General features: G+C 38.9%; 1 protein-coding gene across 1 annotated transcript; it reads left to right on the top strand.

Annotated features, from left to right (window-relative positions):
- The first annotated feature begins 1,694 nt into the window (after positions 1–1,694).
- Positions 1,695–24,274, top strand: LOC148004531 (vomeronasal type-2 receptor 116-like). The gene is made up of 7 exons (XM_087559452.1): positions 1,695–2,323; positions 8,421–8,721; positions 12,110–12,913; positions 13,306–13,533; positions 20,954–21,077; positions 23,228–24,046; positions 24,148–24,274. Exons 1-7 carry the CDS (start codon positions 2,109–2,111, stop codon positions 24,240–24,242), a joined length of 2,586 nt encoding a protein of 861 aa, XP_087415578.1. The 5' UTR covers positions 1,695–2,108; the 3' UTR covers positions 24,243–24,274.
- The last annotated feature ends 383 nt before the right edge of the window (positions 24,275–24,657 follow it).

The raw sequence follows: 24,657 nt of genomic DNA, 5'->3' as shown, positions 1-24,657 counted from the left end.
AGATCAAACTAATAGGGACATCAGATCCCTTATGACCTGATGGAGGGTCTCTTATTCCTGTGTCCCCAGAGACCTGGCTCCCTTACACTTTATACACTGCAGAGCTGACTCCACCCATTTCACATAGTACTTTCCCCTGCCCAGCTGCCACTAGTGCTGCTGCTGCCTCCCTATGTGCTCAGATGCACTGGTACCATTCCTCTGTTACCACTCAGCAAGGGTGGATGTATTGGCAGTTCTTTTAGCTTCTCAGTCTTCTCACCCTGGAGTTGGTCATGGGTTGTTTGGAACCCAAACAGGGCTCTGCCATCACTGCCACTTGAGGACTACATAGAATTGCTCCTTCTCTCTAGACACTGTGAATCTTAACCCTTACTATATGGCTGTTGTTTTTTTTTTCCTTGGTTCTCTTAGGCCTTCAGGAGAATTGGGAGGGGTCTTCTTACTGGGATACTTAGACCCAGTTTGCAAGCCTCACTTGGACCCAGCACAGCCTACTTGTTTCTGTAGTTTTTCATCAAGGGATGTTTAATTTAGCATGTTTATAAATTGTGACAGGTGTGAATATGTGTGTAAGATTTGTTCCCACACTGTCACCATAGCTACAGGTCTTGGCAATGGAGGCTTGTCAAGCCTAGTTCCTCCCTCCACTTATGACTCCTATACTTACCCTGCCTCAAGGAAGCCTGAACCTTGTGGCCCCTTCTGCCTTGCGAGCACAGGTTAGTTGACCATGTAGGTTTTCTTCTGGTGTCTTTGACCACTCTGGCTTGCTGAATTCTATCCTCCACTTTTCCGCAAGTTTCATTGAGTTCCATCTGGAATTTGGCTGTGGGTCTTTGCATCTGTCCCCATCCACTGCTGGATAAAGCCTCTCAGGAGACAGTTATACTATCCTGTCCAAAAGCATAGCAAAATATCATTAGTAGTGTCAGAGATTGGTACATATAATGCGTCTTAAGTTGGGACAGTCATTGATTGGCTATTCCCTCTGTCTCTGCTTTATCTTTGTCACTGCATATCTTGAAGACACCATAAATTTTGGGTTGAAGTTGTTTGGGTGGACTGATGATCTTCTCCTTCCTCTGGGACTCCTTCCTTGCTACAAGAAGTAGCCATGAAGGGAAGTAAGTTGGAAAGGAAAGTTGTAACACATCTGAGATGGGTAGCTGGTAAGGGTATGTGGGCTGTTATAAATCTGGGTGTGACACTGGGGGTGAATTTGGAGGAAACAAGGAAGTAATGGAGATCTAAATTTAGCCTCCTTGCTTCCCAGGCCAAATTGGACAGTAGGTTCAGAGTGATATGTGTTCCATTACAAGATCTTTATCCTTAGAAGGGGATAAGCAGAAATGTATGTGACATTTTAGAGGATATATATGTATGAAGTTTAGCATCTGCATTGACATTGATGCATAGACTAGACGTTACTAGACCAAGGATTAGATTAACTTCTGAATTTTATTTGTGATTGGTTTTCTATATTATAAAAGGACATTATTTTTAGGTAGAATTCATAAGTGTGACTACTGTGAAATAATATATCCATACAGAATATTTTGTTGAATGCTGAAAAGTCAGTATGTGAGACTACCTCTGCATATAATGGATGATGACATCATAATGGGTCAGGTGTTTGCATAGGGTCTGTGTGGAATGTATATGTATGATTTTTTAACCTCATTAACCTCATTTCTAGCTTTGGATCCCATGATGAAATTCATATATGAGATTTCAAATGGCTTTCTGACACAGGCCTGAGACTAACTATCCCCAGAACATCGATGCCATGAACATTAATGAAATAACTACCCTAAGGCAAGAATGGACGATCTTAAAAACATATTTTCCATCTTATGGTTCATATTTACTTCAAATGTAAAGCCCTTGGGCCAATTGTTTGCATTCCTCTAAGGACAGTTGGTCAGAGTCAGAAGAAAGTAGCTCGGGGAGTTTGTGGTCAGATTGAATGACAAGGATTCATGACCAATTTGAGTTGCCTCTCCAGTCAGTAATGGTAATAAAAACCAGGCACACACGTGTCCATGACTAAATGATCAGAGTGTTTCCATGGGATTGCCCATGTAACCTCTGTTCAGGCTTACTGAATGGCAGACATGGAAAAGGCGTACACTTTGATTGTGTTCTTCCTGCTGCTGAGACTTTCTTTCATCTTGTGCAGTTTTCCAGAAGCCACTTGTTTTTGGAGAATAAATCACAATGAACATCTTGAGAGCAACATGAGGAAGGACTGTGGTTTCATCCTTTCCACAATACCTGCTCATCTAGTGAAAGATCACTTCAGCGTGCTGCTGGATTTTCCGTGAGTGCTTCCGTTGTGTGTTCATGTTTCTGTTACTGAAATATAACTGGGAAGACAGGCATTAAGTGACTCTCCCCGTTTCGAACTCATATCAATTTAGGAAACACTTGAAATTTAGTTTTTCTTTTTTCCCTTCTAGAAGTGGATCAGTTTATTTTGTCTTTCTTTATTATATACTTTTATTTATCAAGATGGGATATAGGAGACATAGCACCCCCATCTTTCTTCTTTATAGATTCCTCCTTTTCTCAAGAGTTATCATTGTATTCTTGGGGCCCAGTTATCTCACTTAGAAATACAATTCAAACCACTGGAATTAGTTTAGCATTAGAATGTTCCTTCAACTGCCTAACATAAATATGATATATACATATCCTGAAAAAAGAGCTAATTTACATTAATTTTCTTTGTTTGGATAGTTGTATTCATACATATTATATATTCTTTCAGAAAATTTGCATCCCAGGACATCCTGCCACTTATGTTCTGTTGTTTTTGGTGATGAAATTTACTACAGTTATGGGAGGACTGTACACTGATATTTTTGTGGTTTTTGCTTTCATTTTATTGTCCCTAGCCTGTAATACCACAATCACTCATTTGTGGAATTTTCAGTGTCAGGTTTCATTGCATATTCTACCTTTAAAAAAATCAAATAATTATAGAGTTAATATATTCTAACTGCATCTATTACTGAATACTCGTACTTCTGATATAACAGAAGATGTCAGTGAAAGAAATGATAGCTCTTTCAAGTATCTTATATCACAGATGTTATTATGGGTAGGAACCAACATTTTAGAGTAAAAATGAGTGTTATAAGTTGTGTTATCTTTGCTGCTATTGGATATTCTTACTATATTAATTTAAAACTATTTTCATTTTATTCTTTCAATTATAATACATTTAATTTTCTTCTTTTAGTGATTTAAATACTGCACAAGCAAATTTTGTACATTTTGCAGTGTGTATATTTTGATTCTGGTGGCTCCTGCAAACGTTTCTTTTGCTAGGTCTTAAGTATCTACCCTTTACTTATTTAAGTTCTGTTCTCCATGTATGAAGATAGATAATTTTGTAAAGATGCATATTGTGTGGGGTAATATCTATTTACTAAAGGTGCAATGGTGTAACTTATTCCTTTGAAAGACATTTTCTGTTCCTCTCTAAATGTACCATGGGTAATACATGCAATATATACTGAGAAACAGCAGTTTTAAGATGTTTTGGTCAGCTAATAAATTACCCTATGAAGAAATAGAGAGACAATGGGAGATTGTGGTGAGGTTGAACTGGCAAATTTCATGGCCAATGACTTTTCAGACAAATTAGACATCATTTAAATGATAGTGAATTATAATTAAAGTGTACATATTTAGATTGAATACTTTGTATTGTTTGTGGCTATAGCTTTGGAAGGAAAAATAGAACAACTTTGATAATTCCCATGTTTCTGTTTTCTATATTCAATCTCAATTCCTTTCTGAAAGGATACAGAACACATTTACTTTAAATATTCCTTTGAATCAGGTACAAACTATAACTGGTAGGCATTCTTTTTTGAAAAAAGTCAACTTAAATTTTGTAAAAGGATTTTTTATTCTCCTTTTATAATTGTTGTCTCAGTGGCTTAATGCCTCTGTTAACTTAGGCTGGTCTTGGAAGATTCTAGGCTCTTTACAATCTAATCTCAGCCTCTGAGATTTGCTGCTGTGTAATGTTTTCATTTCCCTGAGGAGCTGTATATTTCCATTTGCTCTCCCGGCCCTCTGGGCTTCTGTACTGTTCTTCCCCTACCCTCAGACCTGATTTTTCTCCTTTTCCTTCTCCTCCTTCCCTCTCCCTTCCAGGTCTTTACCTCCATCTGCCTCTTATGATTATTTGGCTCCCCTTTCTAAGTGGGAATAAAGTGTCTTCCCTTGGGTTTTTCTTCTTGCTAAACTTCTGAGTGCCTGTGTGTTATATCATGGGTATTCTGAACTTTTTGGCTAATAGTCACTTATCAGTGAACACATGGCATATCCTTTTGGTCTGGGATACCTCCCTCAGGATGACCTTTTCTAGTTCCTTCAATTTGCCTGCAAAACTCATAATGTTCTCGTTGTTTATAGTTGAATAGTATTCCATTGTGTAAATGTACAACATTTTCTGATTCCATTGTTCCATTGAGGGCGATCTGGGATATATCCAGGTACTGCCAATTATAAATAAGACTGTTATTAACATAGTGGAACATGTGTCCTTGTTATATGTTGGAGCATTATTTAGGTCTATGCTCAGGAGTGGTATAGCTGTGTCTTCAGGTAGAACTATTTCCCATTTTCTGAGGAACCTCCAGACTGATTTTCAAAGTGGTTGTACCAGTTTGCAATCCCACTAGCAATGGAGGAGTGTTCCTCTTTCTCCACATCTTGCCAGCATCTGCTATTGCCCGAGATTTTGATCTTACCCATTCTGACTGGTGTCAGGTGGAATCTCATGGTCTTTTTGAGTTGCATTTCCCTGATAACTTAGGATGTTGTACATTTATTTAGGTGCCTCTCAGTCATTCATGATTCCTCAGTTGAGAGTTCTTTGTTTAATTCTGTACCCCATTTTTAATAGTGATGTTTATTCTCTGGAGTCTAACTTTTTGAGTTCTTTGTATATTTTGGATATTAGCCCTTTATTGAATGTGGGATTGGTAAAGATCTTTTCCTAATATATAGGTTGCTCTTTTGCTCTACTGACTGTGTCCTTTGCCTTACAGAAGCTTTCCTATTTTATGAAGTCCCATTTGTCAATTTTTGATCCTGGAATCTGAGCCATTAGTGTTCTGTTCAGGAAATACCCACCCCCACTCCTGTGCCAACATCTTTGAGCCTTTTTCACATTTTCTCTTTTATTAGATTCCCTATATCTAGTTTTATGTTGAGGTCCTTGATCCACTTGGATTTGAGCTTTGTACAAGGAGATAAAATGGATCAATTTGCATTCTTCTACATGCTGGTCACCTGTTGAACCAGCATGATTTGTTGAAAATGTCTTTTCTTCTCAATGGATGGTTTTGATTTCTTTGTCAAAGATCAAGTAACCATAGGTGTGTAGGTTTATTTCTGGGTCTTCAATTCTATTCTATTGATCTATTGGTCTTTCTTTGTATTAAAAATGAGTAGCCTTTCTCTACACAAAGGATAAATGGGTTGAGAAGGAAATTAGGGAGACAACACCCTTTATAATAGTTAGAAATAATGTTAAATATTTTGGTATAACCAAGCAAATGTGTGATCTATATGACAAGAACTTTAAATTTCTGAAAAAGGAAATTGTCGAAGACCTCAGAAGATAGAAAGATCTCCAATGCTCATGGGTCAGCAGAATTAACATAATAAAAATGACCCTCTTACAAAAACTAATATATAGATTTAATGCAATACCATCAAAACTCCAACTCAATTCTTCACAGAGATAGAAAATTCAATTCTCAAATTTATCTGGATTAACAAAATCCTAGGATAGTGAAAACAATTTTAAACAATAAATGAACTTGTAGAGGCATCACCATTCCTGACTTCAAGATCTACTACAAGAGCTAGAGTGGTAGTGTCCACTTATAAGTGAGTACATACCATAAATGTCTTTCTGGGTCTGGCTTACATCATTCTAGTTCTACCCGTTTGTTTCCCTGCAAATTTCATGATATCCTTTTTTTTAATCTTTATTAACTTGAGTATTTCTTATTTACATTTTGATTGTTATTCCCTTTCTGATTTCCAGGCCAACATCCCCCTAACCCCTCCCCCTCCCCTTTTATATGGGTGTTCCCATCCCCATCTTTCCTCCATTACCGCCCTCCCCCCAACAATCATATTCACTGGGGGTTCAGTCTTAGCAGGACCCAGGGCTTCCCCTTCCACTGGTGCTCTTACTAGGATATTCATTGCTACCTATGAGGTTGGAGCCCAGGGTCAGTCCATGTATAGTCTTTAGGTAGTGGCTTAGTCCCTGGAAGTTCTGGTTGGTTGGCATCATTGTTCATATGGGGTCTTGAGCCCCTTCAAGCTCTTCCAGTTCTTTCTCTGATTCCTTCAACGGATACCCTTGTTTTTAAAAGCTAAGTAGTATTCCTTTGTGTAAATGACCCACATTTTCTTTATCCTTTCTTAATTTGAGGAAAACCTGGATTATTTCCAGTTTCTTGCTTCCAGGTTTTTTAAAAAAAATCATTTAATTTTAATTATTTGTTTATTTATACACTCCAGATTTTATTCCCCTCATGGTACACCCTGCCCTGGGGGTTATACCTCCCATATGTTCTCCTTACCCCCCCCTACACTTTTGCCCCTCTCCAGAAGGATTTCCCCACCTCACCCACCCCACCAGACCTCTAAACTTCCTGGAGTCTCCATTCTCTTGAGGATTAGGTGCATCTTCTCTGACTGAACCCAGACCTGGGAGTCCTCTGCTGTATGTGTGTTGGAGGCCTCATCTTAGTTGTTTCATGCTGCCTGGTTGGTATTGCAGTGTATTAGAGATCCCACAGGTTCAGGTTAATTGAGACTGCTGGTTCTTCTATAGAGTTGCCCTCTTCCTTAGTTTTCTCTAAATTTTGCCGAATTCAACTAGAGGGATCATCAGCTTCAGTTCATTGGTTGGGTGCACATATCTGCATCTGACTCTTTCAGCTACTTGTCTTTTGGAGAGCAGTCATGGTAGATCCCTTTTTGTGAGTGCCCCATAGCTTCAGTAATGGTGTCAGGTCTTGTGGCCTCCCTTTGAGCTGGATCCTACTTTGGGTCTGTTGCTGGCTCTTCATTTCTGTCCCTGCATTTCTTTCAGACAGGATTAATTATGGGTCAGTGCTTTGGCAGTGGGATAACAACTCCATCCCTCACTTAGTGTCCTGTCTTTCTGCTGGAGGTGGATTCAATTAGTTCTCTCTTCCCACTGTAGGGCCTTTCATCTACGGTCCCCCCATATGAGTTCTGAGAGTCTCTCACTTCCCACGTCTCTGGTACATTCTACAGGGTCTTCACAGCCTCCTTTCTCTTGAGTTTGCCTGTTTCCATCCTTTCTGTTGACCCTCAGGGCTTCAGTCCTTTTCCCCCTCCCAATACAAGATCATGTTTCCCTCTTGCCCACCCCTATCTTTTTTTCCCTGGTTTCCCATTTTTTACTTCACAGAAAGCAGTGTAAAGGCCCTCATGAATCTTTTAAAAATTAAATTTAAGATTGTGCACATGGCTTAAAAAATATACTTATGGCTAACAGAGAAACTGTTTTCACCAAATTATTTATCCAACATACTTACATTTATGGAGTAATATGAGGGCCAAAAAGCTTTACTTTGCCAGGAGCAAAGGTCATTCTTCTTTTGATTACAATGTATTAGACAGAATATTGTACTTAAATTCAGAAAATAAATTAATGGATAGAAATTAAAGAATTTAAGAGCAATCAAAGAAATAACGAGAAAGTTCTTTGAAAAGATCAACCATCAAAATTGGACATTTTGATTAACCATTAAATTTAATTGAAATAAAAAGAGAAGAATCAATCAATAGTATTAAAGCAAGAAAGAAAAAGGGAGAATGAGAGAGCTAGAGAGACCCTTTAAAACAAATGCCAATGGAATATAGAAATCAACACAAACATCTGACAAGATGCCTTAAAACAGATTATAGATTCTGAAAAATGATAAATCTCTTGATTTAAATGATGTTCAAGTGTTGAGCTAAGATGATATAATTAATTTAAACACTTATAACAAGCACTGATATAGAAGCAGTAATAAAAATACTCTCCTTTTTGCTATTAATGGTATGTTAAGAGCATGCTTCTGATTCATCAATGGAATTAGGTCATTTGACAACATTCCAGTGTAAATAGGGAGAGGAAAAGTTATTATGGACTTTCACAATGAAAAAATTATGAGTGGCTCCCGTTTATCAACTATTAGTTCCTAAAAGCATATTGTGTATTAATTTACCCTTAAAGGGAATTGTATCAACACAGGAAATTAGGGGATAAATATCATTAGTACATAACACTCATTGTATTTGATTTGAAGATTCTTATGTTTGGAGCCACATCAGTAATTACTGTGTCTTGTTTTCAGTTTGCCAGTGAACACATACCCATATGTTCTGGTAATGCTTTTTGCCATAGAAGATATCAACAGGAACCCTAATCTTTTACCTAACTCTACCTTGGGATTTACCTTTCTTGGTGACCAGTGTGACATTACATCAACAAATCTCAATAACCTAAACATGCTCTCAAAGTCTGGTGAGATTATTCCTAATTATATCTGTGAGTATAGTGACTGTGATGTAGCACTTACAGGACCAACATGGACAGTTTCTGCCCGAGTGGCAACACTCCTGCAGCTCTTCAAAATTCCACAGGTGATGTTAAATGTAATGGGTAGAGTTTAAAACATACACTCGCTCTTTCTTTCTTTCTTTCTTTCTTTCTTTCTTTCTTTCTTTCTTTCTTTCTTTCTTTCTTTCTTTCTTCCTTTCTTCCTTCCTTCCTTCCTTCCTTCTCTTCCTTCATTCTTTACTTGTTGATATTTTATTTATTTGTTTACACCACAAATGCTGATCCTTCACTGAGTCCTTTGCCATCCCTTACCCCTTCTCTGAGTGGCTGGAAACCCCCTGGGTATCTCCCCACCCTGGCATATCAAGTCTCTGTCAGATTAGTTGCTTCCTCTTCCACTGAGGCCAGATAGAGGATCCAAGAATACTGAACTGCCTTTCTGTTTTATATACTTACATGCATGCATGCATACATACATACATACATACATACATACATACATACATACATACACACACCATATATGTGTGCAGGTGAGCCTCATTCCAGCCCATGTATGTTCTTTCATTGGTGGCTCAGACTCTGAGAACTGTCAGGAATTTAGATTTGTTGACTCTTTTGGTCTGCCTGTGAAGTTCTCATCTTATACTGGGTCTTTAATGCATCCCCCAACACTTCATATGTGTCCCCTATCCTCCATCTAGTATTTGTCTGCGGGTAAATGCTTGTTTCCATCCACTGCTAGGTACAGCATCTCAGAGGATTGTTATGCTAGATTTCTGTCTGTAAGCATAACAGAGCATAATTAATAATGTCTGGGATTAATGCTCGCCCATGGGATGGGTTTCAAGTTGGGCTGTTTATTGTTGGTCTTTCCCTCAGCCTCTGTTCCATCCCTGCATTTCTTTTAGATAGGACAAATTTTACGTTGAAAGTTTAGTGAGTGGGTTGGTATCCTTATCCTTCCACTAGGGGGTCTTGCATGGCTAGAGGAGTTGCCCTCTACAGATTCCATGCCTCTACTGTTAGACATCTCAGCTAAGGTCAACCACATTGACTTCTGGTAGCCTTCCCTATCCCAGGTCTCTGGGACTTCCTAGAGATCCCCAAAGCAGATACAGATTTCCATTCCTTCCCCTGGTCCACTGGGCCTTTCTCCTATCTCTTTTACACCTGATACATTTGTTTGGAAAACTTCTTCCCAGCCCTTTACCCAGAGGTACTGTCTGTCTTTGTTGCTGAGCTGTGTGTTTCTTGTATGCAGCAGAGTGATTGATCCTGTTTACCTATTCTGTCTGTTAGTCTGTGTTGTTTTTAATTGTGGAATTGAGTTTATTGATGCTGAGAGATATTGATGATCCATGATTGTTAGTTCCTGTCATTTTTTGTTGTTGTTTCATGTGGTAATTGTGTGTGTGTGTGTGTGTGTGTGTGTGTGTGTGTGTGTGATTCTCTTCTGTTGTGTTTGTTATGACACATTTCTTGTGTTTTCTTGGGTGTAGTTACCCTCCCTTTTTTGGAATTTTTATCCTCATATTCTTTGTAGGCTGGATTCATAGAAATACACTTTAAATTTGGTTTTGTCATGGAATGTCTAGTTTTTCCCCATCTATAATTATTGAGAGTTTTGAGGGGTATCATAGTCTTGTCTGGAAATTGTGTTCTCTTACAGACTGTATGATATTTGTCCAGGATCTTTTGCATTTTAGAGCTCTGTTGAGAAGTCTGGTGTAATTTTGACAGGTCTACTTTTATATGTTCCTTAGTTTTTTTCTCTTACAGCTGTTAATATTCTTTCTTTTTCTTTATATTTAGTAGTTTGATTTTTATGTGGCATGAGAAATTTCTGTACTTGTCCAAGATATCTGGTGTTCTGTAGGCTTTTTTACGTGTATGGCTATCTCTTTCTTTAGGTTAGGGAAGCTTTTCTTTATAATTTTGTCAAAGATTTTTTCTGGCTCTTTGCACTGGAAATCGTCACCCTCTTCTATTCTTACTATTCTTAGGGTTTAGTCTTTCCACTGTGCCCCAAATTTTCTGGATGTTTTGAATTAGAAAAATTTATGCTTGGTGGTTTCTTTGAGAAATGTATCAATTTCTTCTATAGTATCTTCTATGCCTAAGATTCTCTCTTCCTTCTCTTGTATTCTGTTGTTAATACATAGGTCTATAGTTCTTTCTCTTTTCCTTAGGTTTTACAGCTTAAGGGCTTCCTCCATTTGCATTTTTATTGCTTCTATTTCTAATTTTAGGTCTTGGCCTGTTTCATTAATTTCCTTTACCAGTTTGCATTTCCCTGTATTTCTTTGAGGGATGTATTTGTTTGCTCTTTAATGGCTTCTGTATGTTTGAATGTGTTTTTAGTGCGAATTATTTTCTTCTCTTTAAGTCTTCTATCACATTCATGAGATGGCAGTTAAGGCTACTGTCTTGCTTTTCAGGTGTGTTGTGATATTTAAAGCTTGCTGGACTAGGAGAGAAGAGTTCTGATGGTGCCATATTGCATTGGCTTCTGTTGATTATATTCTTGACTTGCCTTTCACCATCTAGTTGTATCTGGTGTTAGTTAGCATGAGTGTCCTACATTGAAATAGGACTCCTTCCAGGCAGGTGGGGATGTATGTCTTGTGTTTGAGTAGACTTCCTGAGAGCCAGGAAGGGCTGTGGACTGGGAAGTCGTGTGATGATCTGTGAATGCTGTGTGCCAGGTTAGAACCAGAGTCTTGGGAGGTAGCCAGAGCTATAGAGTATGGCATGATATGCTGCCCCCTGACCGTTGCTGCTACAGATGTGCCCTGGAAGGAAGATGGAACTCTGGCTGCTGGGCTTGGGTTCCTGCAGGGGTGGGATAGTTGTAGGGTCTCATCTCTGTGTGTCTGAATAAAGCCTACCTCTTAGGAGGCAGATGCAGTTGTGGGATGTTGTGCTGTGTGCTGCTCCATGTCCCTCTTCTGTGTGTTCAGTCCAGAGGCATTTGGAGTTCAGGATATGCTGCTTGTAGATATTTCAAGAATACTGAGATAGTGTCTGTGTGGATTTGCATAACCATAACAGATAACAAAGAAGAGAAAAAGAAATCCATCTCTGTCTTAAAACCATCTAGTCCTGGGATTTAATATTGGTTTGGATGCTTTTAGAAGTTATGGGACTGTTTAGATGATTTATCTGATCCCAATTTAATTTTGGCACCTGGTATCTCTCTATCATTTATAATGTAAATAAGTTAAAAAAGGAAAACTCTTCTCATGTAATATTAATGCTTTAATTTTGATAGAAAAATGTGCAATTTAGAAATAAGAATTTTATAGACTATGGAGAAAGTCAGTAGTTTTCCAGCTTACAGGAAGGAAAACATTATTTCAATGTGGTAAACACATAGTCCTTTCTCCTATTTGCACATGAGGGCTTTAAATTTCAGATCTTAATGTTAACTTCTTGGCAGTTTCACTTCTCATGTTACTTCTGGTGTTCTGTTTTATTTAGGTTACATATGGACCATTTTATGATAGTCTGAGTGACCGTGATCTGTTTCCTCATCTATATCAGATCGCCCCAAAGGACACAAGCCTTGTTCTTGCCATGGTATCCTTGATGATTCATTTCCTCTGGAAATGGGTGGGACTGGTTATCTTAGATGATGACCAGGGTGTTCAGTTTCTCTCAGATATGAAAGAAGAAATGAAGATAAACGACATTTGTTTAGCTTTTGTGAATAGGATCCCAGCAAACATGCAGTTATACATAGAAAGGGCTGAGATTTATTATTTTCAAATAATGACATCATCAGCAAATGTCATCATTTATGGTAATGTGAACTCTACTCTAGAAGTGAGCTTTAGAAGATGGGAAATGTTAGGCATATGGAGATTGTGGATCACTACCTCACAATGGGATGTCATCTCAAGGTCCAGAGACTTCACCATTGACTCTTTCCATGGGACTTTGTCTTTGTCCCACCATTATCGGGAGATTTCTACTTTTAAGCATTTTATTCAGAAAACAAACTTTTCTGCTTACCCAGAAGCTGTTTCTCTGGTGAGATTGGGATGGATCTATTTTAACTGTTCAGTGTCTGTATCTGAATGCAAAACACTGAATCATTGCTTATCTAATACTATATTGGAATTATTACTGTGGCACAGTTTTGACATGGCCATGAATGATGAGCGTTACAACATATATAATGCTGTTTATGCCGTGGCCCATGCCTTTCACAATATGCATCTTCAACAAGTAGATATAAAAGTATTGGAAAGTTGGGAAGGGCTAATACCTAGATGCATGCAGGTAAATATGACTCTAGGTTGTTGCAAGTTGACATTTAAAATTAACATACTCCACATCAATTAGGACCTAAATTGGGTACCAACATCTCAGTTACAAACTGGGCAAGGATGAATCCCAGTATTGGAAAGGAAAAAAATGTAAAAAATATGTTTTAATGGCTAATAAGCAAAGCCAGAAAACCATAAGGTTCATGTTAAGTGAGAGACTCAATACACAAAAATGAAACACACACTCACCAACACACACACAAACACTGTCATTTTAACATGTTTGTTAGTTACTTTGCATTAAAGAATTTTGAATGAGAGATTTAAGAGTAAAAAAAAGTCCTCCACAAAACATTTTTACTTAAAGTATTAGTACATTTAATAATAAAGTTACGCATTTTTTAGGTAAATGACTTTCTGAAGAATATAAGATTTATTAATCCTATAGGAGACCCAGTGACTGTTAATCAAGGAAGAAATTTAGATGCAATGTATGACATTCTCAACGTTTTGCATTTTCCACAAGGTTATGTACTAAAGGTGAAAGTAGGACAGTTCTCTCCTTATTTTGCACATGATCAACAACTGTTGTTATCTGAAGACATGATAGAGTGGGCCACAGGAAGTAGACAGGTAGGTTGCATCAAATTTTAATTTTAGTCAAACTTCTTTTTTTTTTTTATCTTCTTCATAAGCATCAGTTTTTTTTTTTTTTTTTTTTTTTTTTTTTAGTTTGCTATATTGTGCTTTTATTTTTTTTTTTATTTTTTTTTCCACGGGCTTATAATTTTTTATTAACTTGAGTATTTCTTATATACATTTCGAGTGTTATTCCCTTTCCCGGTTTCCGGGCAAACATCCCCCTCCCCCCTCCCCTTCCTTATGGGTGTTCCCCTCCCAACCCTCCCCCCATTGCCGCCCTCCCCCCATAGACTAGTTCACTGGGGGTTCAGTCTTAGCAGGACCCAGGGCTTCCCCTTCCACTGGTGCTCTTACTAGGATATTCATTGCTACCTATGGGGTCAGAGTCCAGGGTCAGTCCATGTATAGTCTTTAGGTAGTGGCTTAGTCCCTGGAAGCTCTGGTTGCTTGGCATTGTTGTACTTTTGGGGTCTCGAGCCCCTTCAAGCTCTTCCGGTTCTTTCTCTGATTCCTTCAATAGGGGACCTATTCTCAGTTCAGTGGTTTGCTGCTGGCATTCGCCTCTATATTTGCTGTATTCTGGCTGTGTCTCTCAGGAGCGATCTACATCCGGCTCCTGTCGGTCTGCACTTCTTTGCTTCATCCATCTTGTCTAATTGGGTGGCTGTATATGTATGGGCCACATGTGGGGCAGGCTCTGAATGGGTGTTCCTTCAGTCTCTGTTTTAATCTTTGCCTCTCCCTTCCCTGCCAAGAGTATTCTTTTTCCTCATTTAAAGAAGGAGTGAAGCATTCACATTTTGATCATCCGTCTTGAGTTTCGTTTGTTCTAGGGATCTAGGGTAATTCAAGCATTTGGGCTAATAGCCACTTATCAATGAGTGCATACCATGTATGTCTTTCTGTGATTGGGTTAGCTCACTCAGGATGATATTTTCCAGTTCCAACCATTTGCCTACGAATTTCATAAACTCGTTGTTTTTGATAGCTGAGTAATATTCCATTGTGTAGATGTACCACATTTTCTGTATCCATTCCTCTGTTGAAGGGCATCTGGGTTCTTTCCATTTTCTGGCTATTATAAATAAGGCTGCGATGAACATAGTGGAGCACGTGTCTCTTTTATATGTTGAGGCATCTTTTGGGTATATGCCCAAGAGAGGTATAGCTGGATCCTCAGGCAGTTCAATGTCCAATTTTCTGAGGAACCTCCAGACTGATTTCCAGAATGGTTTTACCAGTCTGCAATCCCACCAACAATGGAGGAGTGTTCCTCTTTCTCCACATCCTCGCCAGCATCTGCTGTCACCTGAGTTTTTGATCTTAGCCAATCGCACTGGTGTGAGGTGAAATCTCAGGGTTGTTTTGATTTGCATTTCCCTTATGACTAAAGATGTTGAACATTTCTTTAGGTGTTTCTCAGCCATTCGGCATTCCTCAGCTGTGAATTCTTTGTTTAGCTCTGAACCCCATTTTTTAATAGGGTTATTTGTTTCCCTGCGGTCTAACTTCTTGAGTTCTTTGTATATTTTGGAAATAAGGCCTCTATCTGTTGTAGGATTGGTAAAGATCTTTTCCCAATCTGTTGGTTGCCGTTTTGTCCTAACCACAGTGTCCTTTGCCTTACAGAAGCTTTGCAGTTTTATGAGATCCCATTTGTCGATTCTTGATCTTAGAGCATAAGCCATTGGTGTTTTGTTCAGGAAATTTTTTCCAGTGCCCATGTGTTCCAGATGCTTCCCTAGTTTTTCTTCTATTAGTTTGAGTGTGTCTGGTTTGATGTGGAGGTCCTTGATCCACTTGGACTTAAGCTTTGTACAGGGTGATAAGGATGGATCGATCTGCATTCTTCTACATGTTGCCCTCCAGTTGAACCAGCACCAATTGCTGAAAATGCTATCTTTTTTCCATTGGATGGTTTTGGCTCCTTTGTCAAAAATCAAGTGACCATAGGTGTGTGTGTTCATTTCTGGGTCTTCAATTCTATTCCATTGGTCTATCTGTCTGTCTCTGTACCAATACCATGCAGTTTTTATCACTATTGCTCTGTAATACTGCTTGAGTTCAGGGATAGTGATTCCCCCTGAAGTCCTTTTATTGTTGAGGATAGCTTTAGCTATCCTGGGTTTTTTGTTATTCCAGATGAATTTGCAAATTGTTCTGTCTAACTCTTTGAAGAATTGGATTGGTATTTTGATGGGGATTGCATTGAATCTGTAGATTGCTTTTGGTAAAATGGCCATTTTTACCATATTAATCCTGCCAATCCATGAGCATGGGAGATCTTTCCATCTTCTGAGGTCTTCTTCAATTTCTTTCCTCAGTGTCTTGAAGTTCTTATTGTACAGATCTTTTACTTGCTTGGTTAAAGTCACACCGAGGTACTTTATATTATTTGGGTCTATTATGAAGGGTGTCGTTTCCCTAATTTCTTTCTCGGCTTGTTTCTCTTTTGTATAGAGGAAGGCAACTGATTTATTTGAGTTAATTTTATACCCAGCCACTTTGCTGAAGTTGTTTATCAGCTTTAGTAGTTCTCTGGTGGAATTTTTGGGATCACTTAAATATACTATCATGTCATCTGCAAATAGTGATATTTTGACCTCTTCTTTTCCGATCTGTATCCCTTTGATCTCCTTTTGTTGTCTGATTGCTCTGGCTAGAACTTCAAGAACTATATTGAATAAGTAGGGAGAGAGTGGGCAGCCTTGTCTAGTCCCTGATTTTAGTGGGATTGCTTCAAGTTTCTCTCCATTTAGTTTAATGTTAGCAACTGGTTTGCTGTATATGGCTTTTACTATGTTTAGGTATGGGCCTTGAATTCCTATTCTTTCCAGGACTTTTATCATGAAGGGGTGTTGAATTTTGTCAAATGCTTTCTCAGCATCTAATGAAATGATCATGTGGTTCTGTTCTTTCAGTTTGTATATAATGGATCACGTTGATGGTTTTCCGTATATTAAACCATCCCTGCATGCCTGGGATGAAGCCTACTTGATCATGGTGGATGATTGTTTTTATGTGCTCTTGAATTTGGTTTGCCAGAATTTTATTGAGTATTTTTGCGTCGATATTCATAAGGGAAATTGGTCTGAAGTTCTCTTTCTTTGTTGTGTCTTTGTGTGGTTTAGGTATAAGAGTAATTGTGGCTTCGTAGAAGGAATTCGGTAGGGCTCCATCTGTTTCAATTTTGTGGAATAGTTTGGATAATATTGGTATGAGGTCTTCTATGAAGGTTTGATAGAATTCTGCACTAAACCCGTCTGGACCTGGGCTCTTTTTGGTTGGGAGACCTTTAATGACTGCTTCTATTTCCTTAGGAGTTATGGGGTTGTTTAACTGGTTTATCTGTTCCTGATTTAACTTCGATACCTGGTATCTGTCTAGGAAATTGTCCATTTCCTGAAGATTTTCAAATTTTGTTGAATATAGGTTTTTATAGTAAGATCTGATGATTTTTTGAATTTCCTCCGAATCTGTAGTTATGTCTCCCTTTTCATTTCTGATTTTGTTAATTTGGACACACTCTCTGTGTTCTCTCGTTAGTCTGGCTAAGGGTTTATCTATCTTGTTGATTTTCTCAAAGAACCAACTTTTGGTTCTGTTGATTCTTTCTATGGTCCTTTTTGTTTCTACTTGGTTGATTTCAGCTCTGAGTTTGATTATTTCCTGCCTTCTACTCCTCCTGGGTGTATTTGCTTCTTTTTGTTCTAGAGCTTTTAGGTGTGCTGTCAAGCTGCTGACATATGCTCTTTCCTGTTTCTTTCTGCAGGCACTCAGCGCTATGAGTTTTCCTCTTAGCACAGCTTTCATTGTGTCCCATAAGTTTGAGTATGTTGTATCTTCATTTTCATTAAATTCTAAAAAGTTTTTAATTTCTTTCTTTATTTCTTCCTTGACCAGGTTATCATTGAGTAGAGCATTGTTCAATTTCCACGTATATGTGGGCATTCTTCCCTTATTGTTATTGAAGACCAGTTTTAGGCCGTGGTGGTCCGATAGCACGCATGGGATTATTTCTATCTTTCTGTACCTGTTGAGGCCCGTTTTTTGACCAATTATATGGTCAATTTTGGAGAAAGTACCATGAGGAGCTGAGAAGAAGGTATATCCTTTTGCTTTAGGATAGAATGTTCTATAAATATCCGTTAAGTCCATTTGGCTCATGACTTCTCTTAGTCTGTCTACATCACTGCTTAATTTCTGTTTCCATGATCTGTCCATTGATGAGAGTGGGGTGTTGAAATCTCCCACTATTATTGTGTGAGGTGCAATGTGTGTTTTGAGCTTTAGTAAGGTTTCTTTTACGTATGTAGGTGCCCTTTTATTTGGGGCATAGATATTTAGGATTGAGAGTTCATCTTGGTTGATTTTTCCTTTGATGAATATGAAGTGTCCTTCCTTATCTTTTTTGATGACTTTTAGTTGGAAATTGATATTATTTGATATTAGAATGGCTACTCCAGCTTGCTTCTTCTGACCATTTGCTTGGAAAGTTGTTTTCCAGCCTTTCACTCTGAGGTAGTGTCTGTCTTTGTCTCTGAGGTGTGTTTCCTGTAGGCAGCAGAATGCAGGGTCCTCGTTGCGTATCCAGTTTGTTAATCTATGTCTTTTTATTGGGGAGTTGAGGCCATTGATATTGAGAGATATTAAGGAATAGTGATTATTGCTTCCCGTTATATTCATATTTGGATGTGAGGTTATGTTTGTGTGCTTTCATTGTCTTTGTTTTGTTGCCAAGACGATTAGTTTCTTGCTTCTTCTAGGGTATAGCTTGCCTCCTTATGTTGGGCTTTACCATTTATTATCCTTTGTAGTGCTGGATTTGTAGAAAGATATTGTGTAAATTTGGTTTTGTCATGGAATATCTTGGTTTCTCCATCAATGTTAATTGAGAGTTTTGCTGGATACAGTAATCTGGGCTGGCATTTGTGTTCTCTTAGGGTCTGTATAACATCAGTCCAGGATCTTCTGGCCTTCATAGTTTCTGGCGAGAAGTCTGGTGTGATTCTGATAGGTCTCCCTTTATATGTTACTTGACCTTTTTCCCTTACTGCTTTTAATATTCTTTCTTTATTTTGTGCGTTTGGTGTTTTGACAATTATGTGACGGGAGGTGTTTCTTTTCTGGTCCAATCTATTTGGAGTTCTGTAGGCTTCTTGTATGTCTATGGGTATCTCTTTTTTTAGGTTAGGGAAGTTTTCTTCTATGATTTTGTTGAAGATATTTACTGGTCCTTTGAGCTGGGAGTCTTCACTCTCTTCTATACCTATTATCCTTAGGTTTGATCTTCTCATTGAGTCCTGGATTTCCTGTATGTTTTGGACCAGTAGCTTTTTCCGCTTTACATTATCTTTGACAGTTGAGTCAATGATTTCTATGGAATCTTCTGCTCCTGAGATTCTCTCTTCCATCTCTTGTATTCTGTTGGTGAAGCTTGTATCTACAGCTCCTTGTCTCTTCTTTTGGTTTTCTATATCCAGGCTTGTTTCCATGTGTTCTTTCTTGATTGCTTCTATTTCCATTTTTAATTCCTTCAACTGTTTGATTGTGTTTTCCTGGAATTCTTTCAGGGATTTTTGCGATTCCTCTCTGTAGGCTTTTACTTGTTTATTAATGTTTTCCTGTGCTTCCCTAAGTGTGTTCAAGTCTTTCTTGAAGTCCTCCAGCATCATGATCAAATATGATTTTGAAACTAGATCTTGCTTTTCTGGTGTGTTTGGATATTCCATGTTTGTTTTGGTGGGAGAATTGGGCTCCGATGATGGCATGTAGTCTTGGTTTCTGTTGCTTGGGTTCCTGCGCTTGCCTCTCGCCATCAGATTATCTCTAGTGTTACTTTGTTTTGCTATTTCTGACAGTGGCTAGACTGTCCTATAAGCCTGTGTGTCAGGAGTGCTGTAGACCTCTTTTCCTCTCTTTCAGTCAGTTATGGGGACAGAGTGTTCTGCTTTCGGGCGTGTAGTTTTTCCTCTCTACAGGTCTTCAGCTGTTCCTGTGGGCCTGTGTCTTGAGTTCACCAGGCAGCTTTCTTGCAGCAGAAAATTTGGTCTTACCTGTGGTCCCGAGGCTCAGGTTTGCTCGTGGGGTGCTGTCCAGGGGCTCTCTGCAGCGGCAGCAACCAGGAAGACCTGTGCCGCCCCTTCCGGGAGCTTCAGTGCACCAGGGTTCCAGATGGTCTTTGGCTTTTTCCTCTGGCGTCCGAGATGTGTGTGCAGGGAGCAGTCTCTTCTGGTTTCCCAGGCCTGTCTGCCTCTCTGAAGGTTTAGCTCTCCCTCCCACGGGATTTGGGTGCAGAGAACTGTTTATCCGGTCTGTTTCCTTCAGGGTCCGGTGGTGTCTCAGGCGCAGGGGTCCTGCCGATCCTGGGCCCTCCCCCACGGGAGCCCAGAGGCCTTATACAGTTTCCTCTTGGGCCAGGGATGTGGGCAGGGGTGAGCAGTGTTGGTGGTCTCTTCCGCTCTGCAGCCTCAGGAGTGCCCACCTGACCAGGCGGTTGGGTCTCTCTCTCACCGGGTCTGGGAGCAGAGAGCTGCTGCGGGCCGGGATCCGCGGGTGTGGGACTTCCGGTAAACCCAGAACGTGCCCGGTTCTAGAGAAATTCTGCTTCCGTGTGTCCCAAGCTCACCAGGCAGCTTTCTTGCAGCAGAAAATTTGGTCTTACCTGTGGTCCCGAGGCTCAAGTTCGCTCGTGGGGTGCTGCCCAGGGGCTCTCTGCAGCGGCAGCAACCAGGAAGACCTGTGCCGCCTCTTCCGGGAGCTTCAGTGCACCAGGGTTCCAGATGGTCTTTGGCTTTTTCCTCTGGCGTCCGAGATGTGTGTGCAGGGAGCAGTCTCTTCTGGTTTCCCAGGCCTGTCTGCCTCTCTGAAGGTTTAGCTCTCCCTCCCACGGGATTTGGGTGCAGAGAACTGTTTATCCGGTCTGTTTCCTTCAGGGTCCGGTGGTGTCTCAGGCGCAGGGGTCCTGCCGATCCTGGGCCCTCCCCCACGGGAGCCCAGAGGCCTTATACAGTTTCCTCTTGGGCCAGGGATGTGGGCAGGGGTGAGCAGTGTTGGTGGTCTCTTCCGCTCTGCAGCCTCAGGAGTGCCCACCTGACCAGGCAGTTGGGTCTCTCTCTCACCGGGTCTGGGAGCAGAGAGCTGCTGCGGGCCGGGATCCTAGTCAAACTTCTAAGCAGCAATTTTTGGCTTTAATTATTTCCTTTTCATTACTGAGAAGGATTATATATTTCCATGAATTAATTTACATATTCATTATATTATGTAGTAGAATCCATGTTTATACATTGGTAACATTGCATTTTATTTAAAGACTACTGAAAATAAGTTCATTTATATGTCAATATTTTGAAAAATACTAGATATGGAAGGAAAAATGATTTGTTATTTACACATATCTGATTTTTCTCAGTTTTCCACTTCGGTGTGCAGTATGCCTTGCCATCCTGGTTTCAAGAAATCGCATCCTGAAGGAAAAGCAGACTGCTGTTTTGATTGTCTCCGATGTCCTGCCAATGAGATTTCCAACACCACAGGTCATTGCATGGTTTGGGAGGAAATTCTTCAGACTGACTATATTGTTCCACATGCATTATGTATAAGAAAAACCCTGAAAGGAACCTTAAAGATAAAATCTCCTTTTATTTTAATTAATTTATATGATAGATAAGTAGTATTGTGCCTAGATAAAACACTGACACTACTGCTTCAGTCACATTTCTTGACTATTACTAGACCCATGAAAGAGTGTATTTTTTCAGATAAGCAGGCATGAGAGCTAAATATTATGACAAGTATTACTTTTCTCAGAAATTTCATATATTTTATTACTTGTTATTTTTTCTACCAATATATAGATCACACTGAAAATACAACTCTTTCATAGCCATATCATACTAATTGCCAGATAGGTTACTGAAAATGATCTGGTGCTCAAAGATTTTAAGTTCAGTTTAATAAATATGCATTCTTTTGGCGGTCAACTATCCTGTCAAGCATAAAATCAATGGATATGCTGTATTTTATGTTGTCATCTTGTTCACAGGTCAGTGATGAAAGTAACACATGGAAATAAAATTTGTGAGTAAGGCAGAAAACTGACATGAATATAAGCAAATCAGCTATGAGATGACATAAATAGTTGTGGTTACATGCTCGTGAGGCAAGGGTCAGTTTCTGAGATTAATCCTATTGATTATCTATTAAGTGATTGAAGTAATTTTAATAGTTTCATTATAAAAATTGACTATTGGGGGGCTGGGGATTTAGCTCAGTGGTAGAGCGCTTACCTAGGAAGCACAAGGCCCTGGGTTCGGTCCCCAGCTCCGAAAAAAAGAACCAAAAAAAAATTGACTATTGGAAAATATTATGTCTAGAAATATATTAAAAATTGATGCAGTTTAAAGTCAAAGGTGAATCCAGATCTAGCGATATGATGTGGAAAAAAGATGATCACAATTAATGAGTTTTTGTGAAGTGGTTAGTGTATAATTCAAGAACAATAAAAGTTAAGGATAATAAAGCATATGAAAGATGTCATATAATTTTTATGAATATGATACTATTCATAAATATACAGCTAATATTAATTGTTTATCAATTCACTGGTGACTAAGTATGAAATTATTGGATAGAAATTTTTCATAATTTTATTTACTTTTAATATTTTATATCAATTCTAAAATAGAAATTCTGGTATTTATAAGATGTTAAATTATGATATGCCTAAACATTAATGAAATGCATATGCTTATGATTTTATCAATATTATTGAGAAAAATAAGAAACTAACTGAAAAATATATTTCTCAGTGGAGAGCATCAATATTGGATATATATAATTCTTTAATTTAATGTAACATGTGTGAATTGCAATAAAAGTAACAGCACATATCAAAGTGGAATATATAACTCCTAGGCAGGAAAAAATTTTCCCATTTGTCTTATGTGTCTTCTCAATTTGGTAGAATTTAGAAAATTATTTCTTTTATGTTGTTTTTCCAGGAAGTTCTTCTTTCCTTTATATATTAATACAGATCAACTTTTACAATTGTAGAACTGAAAGATATATGTAAATGCCATGCCTCCCTAAAATGAATACGTGTAAACAGGAACCCAAAGTGGTGGAAATGTGAATTATCATTTTTAAGGCAATAATTTCACTATATCTAAACTTTGAGGAATAGAATCATTACCCTTTATAAATAAAACTTTCGGGGACAGATTCCTATGCCCCTATGACCATATGAAAACAGACCCATAGGTTATTAATTCAGACAGTTTAGCTAACATAAATCCAACTTTTTCTGAGAACCCAACTGGCACATTCTCATGATCACTGTGTATAAAATTGAGACAACTACAAGTGGCCAAGTATTAGCTATGTTCTTATACAGTACCAAATTGCTAAGACACAATATATTTTTTCTTACTCTCAAGATAATTAAAATATCTCATAAATATGCAAGGTAAATAAAATTTTTATTTATAACACAAACACCAAAGGTTTTCTTTTACCACATATATGAAAGATACTGTAAAATAAGAAATGCTGCTTTAGAGCTATGGTTCTTCATAGCAACAAAGAAGGAAGGTTGTGCTAAGGTTCTTCAGAATCTTTGGCTAAGATATCCTATGAATTAGAGACAATGCAGAGCTATGCTGGTGATTCTTTGCTTTGCCAATAGACTCAGAGGAGTGTGTGAAGTGTCCAGAAGATTGGTATGCTGACACAGAGCAAACCCACTGCCTGCCAAAAGCTGTGACATTTCTGGCTTATGAAGATCCTTTGGGGATGGCTCTTGTCTGCCTGGCCCTGTGCTTCTCTGTACTTACAGCTCTTGTCCTTGGGGTCTTTCTGAAGCACAGAGAAACTCCCATTGTGAAGGCTAATAACCGTACTCTCAGCTACATTCTGCTAACGGCCCTTATATTTTGCTTTCTCTGCTCCTTGCTCTTTGTTGGAAATCCAAATACTACAACATGTATCCTACAGCAGACTACATTTGGAATTCTGTTCACTGTGTCCGTGTCCACAGTCTTGGCCAAAACTCTTACTGTGGTTCTGGCCTTCAGGATCACTCTTCCAGGCAGAAGAATGAGGGGATTGATGGTATCAAGGATACCTAAATACATCATTCCCATCTGTACAGTTGTCCAAATAATTCTCTATGGAATATGGCTATGGACATCACCTCCCTTTGTTGACATTGATACACACTCTGAACATGGCTGCATCACCATCACATGCAGCAAAGGCTCAGTTATGGCATTCTATTGTGTTCTTGGATACTTAGGATCTCTGGCCCTAGTGAGCTTCACAGTGGCTTTCTTGGCCAGGAATCTACCTGACACATTCAATGAAGCCAAGTTCCTGACATTCAGCATGCTGGTGTTCTGCAGTGTTTGGATCACCTTCCTTCCTGTCTACCATAGCTCCAAGGGAAAAGTCATGGTAGCAGTTGAAGTGTTTTCTATTCTGGCCTCCAGTATGGGCCTGCTAGGGTGTATCTTTTTTTTTTTTTTTTCAGAGCTGGGGACCGAACCCAGGGCCTTGCGCTTGCTAGGCAAGCGCTCTAACACTGAGCCAAATCCCCAACCCCGCTAGGGTGTATCTTTATCCCGAAATGCTACATTATTTTGTTAAGACCAGACAGAAACTCAATTCAAAAGTTCCGAGACAAAACACAGATGAATCAATGAATATTTCTTAACTTTTAAATCATGTGTGAAGTTATTGCATAGCTTGAAGAAAACTATGTTTTATTACAAACCTCAAATATTAGATTTAACATGTTATTGGCATTCATACAAGTCAATCATATTCTTTAATTATATTTGTTTCAATTATTTTTTATTAATCATTTTACTCATTTATATTTCATATGATATTCCACTTCCTGGTGATCCCTCCACAAACATTTCATCCCATTCCTTCTGTCTCCCCTTCCCCTTTGCCTCTATAAGTGTGCTCCTCTAATCACTTACATACACCTGCCTCACAACTCCCGCATCTCCCTACACTGGGGCATCAATCCTCCACAGGACCAAGTGCCACACCTCCAACTGATGTCAAATAAGGCCATCCTGTTCTACATATGTATTTACACAAATCCCT

The sequence above is a fragment of the Rattus norvegicus genome, chromosome 7 (assembly GCF_021556685.1).
Source record: "Rattus norvegicus strain SHRSP/BbbUtx chromosome 7, alternate assembly SHRSP_T2T, whole genome shotgun sequence".
NCBI classification, from domain to species: Eukaryota; Metazoa; Chordata; class Mammalia; order Rodentia; family Muridae; genus Rattus; species Rattus norvegicus.
The sequence above is the reverse complement of the archived record's forward strand: the minus strand, read 5'-3'. Positions and strand labels throughout refer to the sequence as shown.

Coding starts and splice junctions, on each gene's coding strand:
- LOC148004531 (XM_087559452.1), top strand. CDS start 2,109: ATGGCAGACATGGAAAAGGCGTACACTTTGATTGTGTTCTTCCTGCTG. Junction 2,324..8,420: donor AGCGTGCTGCTGGATTTTCC/GTGAGTGCTTCC, acceptor TCTTGTTTTCAG/TTTGCCAGTGAACACATACC. Junction 24,047..24,147: donor CAGTATGGGCCTGCTAGGGT/GTATCTTTTTTT, acceptor CAACCCCGCTAG/GGTGTATCTTTATCCCGAAA.